At 42.5% G+C, this 6,243-nt stretch overlaps 2 protein-coding genes across 2 annotated transcripts; one reads left to right on the forward strand and one right to left on the reverse strand.

Annotated features, from left to right (window-relative positions):
- Nucleotides 1-179: 179 nt before the first annotated feature.
- On the reverse strand, nt 180-2,569 carry mrm3a (mitochondrial rRNA methyltransferase 3a). Its single transcript, XM_030067123.1, has 4 exons — nt 2,145-2,569; nt 1,662-1,906; nt 1,409-1,570; nt 180-938 (listed from the first exon to the last, which is right to left on the reverse strand). Exons 1-4 carry the CDS (start codon nt 2,522-2,524, stop codon nt 331-333), a joined length of 1,395 nt encoding a protein of 464 aa, XP_029922983.1. The 5' UTR covers nt 2,525-2,569; the 3' UTR covers nt 180-330.
- A 565-nt stretch (nt 2,570-3,134) lies between these two features.
- Nucleotides 3,135-5,944, forward strand: glod4 (glyoxalase domain containing 4). Its single transcript, XM_030066693.1, has 9 exons — nt 3,135-3,332; nt 3,578-3,627; nt 3,970-4,090; nt 4,194-4,338; nt 4,700-4,836; nt 5,024-5,110; nt 5,206-5,319; nt 5,396-5,482; nt 5,579-5,944. Exons 1-9 carry the CDS (start codon nt 3,243-3,245, stop codon nt 5,642-5,644), a joined length of 897 nt encoding a protein of 298 aa, XP_029922553.1. The 5' UTR covers nt 3,135-3,242; the 3' UTR covers nt 5,645-5,944.
- Nucleotides 5,945-6,243: the final 299 nt, after the last annotated feature.

Genomic DNA, 6,243 nt, shown 5'->3' on the forward strand with positions numbered 1-6,243 from the left:
TAGATTGCCACACACTGTAGATAGTATGTGAATCCATTTCGTGTAAGTCCTGAACATATCTCACAGCAAAATTAAGTTGTTCTTGCAGGCCACATTGGAAGGAATAAAACACATGCTACACATATGCAGACAAATCAGAAATGTTTCTTAATTTTGCCAGGCATTTAACAAACCACTGATTTAAATTCACTCACTATTTTATTTTAGCAGGAAAGGGTACATAATGGGAATTCTTTATCTATCCATTTAATTCAGTCTGAGGTAAGAAGTGGGCTTCTTTAATGGAAAACGTGAACATTAGAAGTCATACACACTCATTTCCAGGGAAAATTATGATGACTGTTGCTTTACTTGACGTTTCCCTTTCCTTTCCGAAGTGGCCATTAGTTTTAACAGTTGTTTCCTGCCCTCGAACAAAAGGATGCTGGCTGCCATGGCCGAATTCAAACTGTCCACCTCCGGAACCACAGGAATAAAGAGTCTGTGGCCGGCGGTTTTCGCAGCCAACTCCACCGATTCTGGACTCAGACCATGTGTCTCACCACCGATCACAAGAGCCGTAGGACTCTGCGCCCAGTTCTCATGGTACAGTTTTGTGTCCACTCTAGGAAGTGAAAGTCCAGCATCTTCGCCATCTGAATCTGAATCTGAATCCAAGTCAGAGTTGTATTCCTCATAGTGCATATTTTTGTTATTAGGCTTTGTGCTGACCCACCCATAGTCACTTGCCTTGGAAGGTTTGCATGATGCATTAACTTGTGCATCTGCTGCTTCTGCAGCTCGATCTGAGCCACAGGAGTTATCAGCCACATGGACAGTCACAGGTTTAGGGAGGTGTTTTTCAATGTCATCCCACCCCAAGCTGGGATAGATGGGAAGGTGGAAATGGGCTCCCATTGCAGCACGTAACACTTTAGGCTCCCAAGTGTCCACACAACCTGTTCACGGTGGGGGGAAAATTGTCACAATTAGTAACTAAGCAGAGTAGCGATGAGATAACATGTTTAGTTTATGACACAATTCAAAATGGATACGGATGGCACAGTTCAGAATGACTACAATACAGTGTAGTAAATAACAAAGTCTGACTGTGCAAAATTAAATTTATTTCTGAGCTGCAAATCTGTCAGTTGCATTGGTTCTCTGGAATGTCAGTGGTTTTAAAATGTCATTACAAAGTGCAAATAATATAATTCAAGTGGCAAGCTTGTGAAATTGTGATGGGTAAGCCGTCTCATTTGTGATTACAGCAGAATAAAGAGTAGCAAATATTGCAGATTATGTTTCTGCCCTATGATTGTTGCAGTTTGTATGATGACATACTGATTTTCAGTGTACCGTCTCAGCCATTCTCTACAGGCAGTGTAAGCTGATGTTCATGCCTTTCATCTGACATGATCTCGCCTACCCTTGGTGAGCAGGACATCATGGCACCCGGCAGCTGCAGCACATCGCAGAATGGTGCCAAGGTTGCCAGGGTCTCGGATGTTGTCACATATCAGCGACAACGGCACCGAATGAGCCGTTTGTGGGAATTTCAGCCGTGACGGGTCTGGGCGAGAAAATATCGCTGCAGAAGAAGAGGAGGAGTGAAATCAGGCAACTATTCACTGCATCTCTGCTGCGGAGTGAACTACAACATCAAAATGTGCCAGCTTTACCTATGACTCCCTGCGGGGCCACCAGGTCGGACCACATCTTAATGTCCTCAAACTTGACTTTGACGAGAGTGGCCCTCTTCAGCTTGTCCAGGGGCAGCTCGCTGAGCCGCTCCACGGTGCTGAAGAAGACGATCTGCGGACTGGCACCGGCCTCCAGGGCATCACAGATCAGACGTCTGCCCTCCAGTAAGATTTTACCCTGGTGCTCTCGAAATGTCCTGGAGCGGGCAATGCTCACCAACCTCCTGGCGGACACACAGATGACACAACACCCAAATAAATAATTAGCACTCTATCAGGACACTGTTCCGCCCTGGGCTGAGCAACATGCTGATATTATATTGACATTGTGACATAAGACTAGTTATCGTCTGTAATTTTGGATGGTGTAATACTATGATATGGCATAAGTGTTGTTTTTTAATGGTTTTAAAGGCTACATCGCAGTTATGGGATGCAAATTTCTGAACTTATAGCACTTACGACAGCCTTTTATCCCCAGGGAAAGCCCTCTCGTAGCGGAGATCTCCCAATTTATCTTTACTTGCGGTGACATTAGGATGCTCCAGGGCAGATCTGAAGTCCCGGCTGGACTTGGTAGTGACGCTGTCGTCAGCTTTTTTAGAGGAGACGGAGGTGATTTTTGGCCCCCTCTCCCTCTTGATGCCCGGGTCCGACGTGTGAGGCTCCGGCGGCCGGGCGTTTTTCTCCGTGTTGCGGTCGGGAAACAACACTTTGACGGGTTTCCTTCTCAGTCCACGGACGTACCTTTTAGACTCCACTGTGAAACCGCTCCCCCTCATTAGCAGCGCATTTCGCTCCACGGAAAGGAGACATATCACGCCTCTGATGTACGCTGCCATTTTTGAAGCGTCTTCTTCTCGTGTCAAACATCACCACATATTTACACACCGCCACCTACTGCGCTGTTTATGTAATGCCCTAGGTAAACTGTACGCCTGTATTATTAACATACTGGCATTCACTTATATGTCATGAGTTGTTCATGCAAGTTTAACACCTTGAGAGTCGTAAAATCAGCTTCTACTGTACAACTCCTCACTCTGAGTGTCAGACACTCTGAGTCAGTGGGCTGGCCCCCTAAAATAACTCTTGTGCAAATTCCCTCTGTGCAATAATCCATATTCAATACCATACTTATGTGCAATAACCTATAGTGCAATAACTCCTGTCCATGTTTGCACTTGTACATATATTTTTTCTTTCTTTTTATTCTCTATATATTTATATTTATATTTATATTTATATTCCTTCCTTTATTTTTCTTGACTAATTGCTCTTTTTACTGTACACTTTGAGTGGGAGTTGTTATTGTAACAAAAAGTAATTTCCCCCTGGGGATCAATAAAGTATTCTGATTCTGATGATCTTTTGTGAATCATTTAACGCTTTGCTGCGCATGCGTACTCTGGTGGGATGAACCGATAGGCGCGTTCTCTCGCTCTCGCTCCTCAAATCGATGACCGAAGAATCGATCACCCAGGACGCTCAATCGTGCCCCACACATTGATCTGGGAGGTTTTTAGAGTACAGAAATCTGGATATCTGTCATCGAGCGGCATGGCTTTGAGACGAGCTTTACATTTCGTTTTCAAAGTGGGTGACAGGCGCAAAACAGCCACCTTTTACCGAGATGTGCTGGGCATGAAGGTACATTTTCCGAGCTTCATGTCATGGTCAGACATGGCTGGTAACTCAGTGGTCAACTTTTTTTTTATTGTTGATGTTGAACAGTCATGCTTAGCCACATTGTTGCACAACAGTCACTAGTTATGGCTGTTTCCTGTTATGGCAGTGACCCATATGTGTGCGTAGAGTGCTTTCATGAAAGAGAATAAGATGCTGATGAATGGTGCATGCTGATTGTTTTCATGTGGACCGTGTTTTCATTTCAGATTTTACGTCATGAGGAGTTTGAAGAGGGCTGCAAAGCAACTTGCAACGGGTAGCTATGCTCTGTGCCGTGTTGAAGTGGTTTTTGTCCTGTTTATAACGCAGAGTTGTTTCCTAATGCTCATTCTTATGTGCAAATTCTAATATGCTCACTTTCTTATATCTGTATTTATTGTTGTAATATTTTGGAAGGATTATTCACATATTTCAACATAATGCACATACTTTTTTACAACTAGGACTAATGCACAAAGTAGGATTGTTGCACATACTTCTACATACGTACACATCATTTTTTTCTTATAAATTTGTAATGCGCATATTTGAGCCAGTCTCCCCTCAGGGATCAGTAAAGTATTTCTGATGCTGATAACTTTATCATGCCACCCTACAGTCCTTATGATGGAAAATGGAGTAAGACAATGGTTGGCTATGGTCCAGAGGATGACCATTTTGTGGCTGAACTGACATACAATTACGGAGTGGGGGAGTATCACCTTGGAAATGATATCTTGGTGAGTGAGCGTTAATTTATCCCAGCATTGGAAACACAGATAATGTCATACATGTGCAGCAGCCCACAGAAATAAGATGTTGCCACCCTTGTGTCCATTTTAGGGGCTCACTCTGCAGTCAAGCCAAGCTGTGAGCAACGCCAAGCGCCTGGGATGGCCCATCACTGAAGTAGGAGAGGCGCTCTATGTGACCGAGGCCCCGGGAGGGTATCGCTTTTACCTGGTGGACAAAGACCAGCCCGCTAACGGTGACTCTCACAGGCCTTATTTATGTCCCTTTACTCACTGCACTGAGGGGAGAAATCATTAAATTGTGTCAGTGTTTTGAACAACTGCAAGCACAATGTTTCATCAGTTCAACAAAATAAAGTTACACTGCAGGTATTAGTGTGTAATTAGTTCATGTGTATGACTGTACTCGAATGGGAACCTCAAACAACTGACAAAAACTGTTTCACTCTGTGCAAAAAATTGTGTATACTTTGTTCATTTTGTACTGAGCAGTAGCTTTAGGAATGAGTGCAGTATTGTAAGTATGTTAGTATGAAGCGGAAGCTGTGAGTCAGGAAATTGCTGTTTGAGTTGTTTATTCTGTTCATCTGTTCCAAGACCCGGTGCAGAAAGTTTGCCTGGGTGTATCTGACCTCCAGACATCAGCCCATTACTGGACTACGCTACTGGGGATGAAGATTTTAGAGAAAAACGAGGAGAAGAAAACAGTTCTGATGGGATACACAGACAATCAAGTGAGTCAAAAGAAAAATAAACATCACAGGAATCATATCTCAGTCTTTTTATACAAGCATTTACTGTGTTAGAATAAGAGTGGCTGTCAGTGGTTACACCGTAAAAGGTTGTATTGCGTGTGTAATGCCGAGCTGAAGAGTATATTTTCTTGTGTGTGTGTGTTTCTTTTGTTTTTTCTTCACACAGTGTAAGCTGGAGCTTCGCGATATTGGTGGAGCTGTGGACCATGGAACAGCCTTTGGCAGAATAGCATTTTCATGCCCACGAGAGCAAGTAAAAATATTATCCTGTGAATTACTTTTTAAGACTGGAGAACTAGAATATCAATCATTATCATTACCGTGGTATCATTGTATTTCACCCCTCAGTTGCCCGGCCTTGAGGCCCTGATGAAAAAGGAAAATCAGAAAATTCTCACACCGTTAGTCAGCTTGGATACTCCTGGAAAAGCTACAGTGGAAGTGGTCATTTTGGCTGACCCAGTGAGTGCAATGCAGCATGTTTTAATCACATACAATCAGTCTTTGTGAATTATTAACTGTACAATGGTTTGTTTAGGACGGCCATGAGATTTGCTTTGTTGGAGACGAGGCTTTCAGGCAGCTCTCCGTGATGGATCCCAAAGGAAATGAACTGCTTGATAAGGTTGGTATTGCTCCAGCATCTCTCTACATGAAATATCCAGCATGATTTGCATTTTTGCTGTGTCTGTGATCTCTGTACTTTTAAATTTGTTCTTAGGCTATGGATGAAGATAAAAGTGATGAGTGGTTTGCCAAGCACAACAGACAGAAAGCTGCTGCGTGAACTGGTCTGCCTGGAAATCTGCACACCAACTGGATGTGTTTCCCTGCCAGTTCATAAAAGGTGGAAGGCATCTGTGCTGAAATTTCTCTTTAATTGGTCACTCCTTTATTTTTCCCTGGAGGCATGCCATGTTGCACAATAGCATTACCTTGCATTACTATTTCCAAGAGAGATAGAGGGAGAAAAAAACACATTCCACTAAATTTTAGTTAATAAAAAAAAAAAGGTAGGACAGGTATCAGCTTATTGTCTTGTATGTTGTGACATTCAAGGTAAATTCTGCAATCATGCTGATAGTAAGAGTGCACGCTTAACACTAATTCATTATTACATTTAGTAAGCATCACACAATGGTAAAAGTTAAGCTGTGTATATTTAAATTACATTGGCAGTAATATAGTAGTTGAACAAATGTGCTTATTTCATATCCCTGGAAGAAATGCTGTCTCCTGTCTATTTTTTTTTTTTTCTTTGTGAAATAAATTACACTATCAAACTCTGTTTTTCTTTGGTATTTCTGTGAACATTTTGTCAATAATGAGCAAAAACGTTAGTAAACAGAGTTGCAGACAGGCAGATGTGTATGGATTGTAACCCAT

This window comes from Myripristis murdjan, chromosome 13 (assembly GCF_902150065.1).
Source record: "Myripristis murdjan chromosome 13, fMyrMur1.1, whole genome shotgun sequence".
NCBI lineage: Eukaryota > Metazoa > Chordata > Actinopteri > Holocentriformes > Holocentridae > Myripristis > Myripristis murdjan.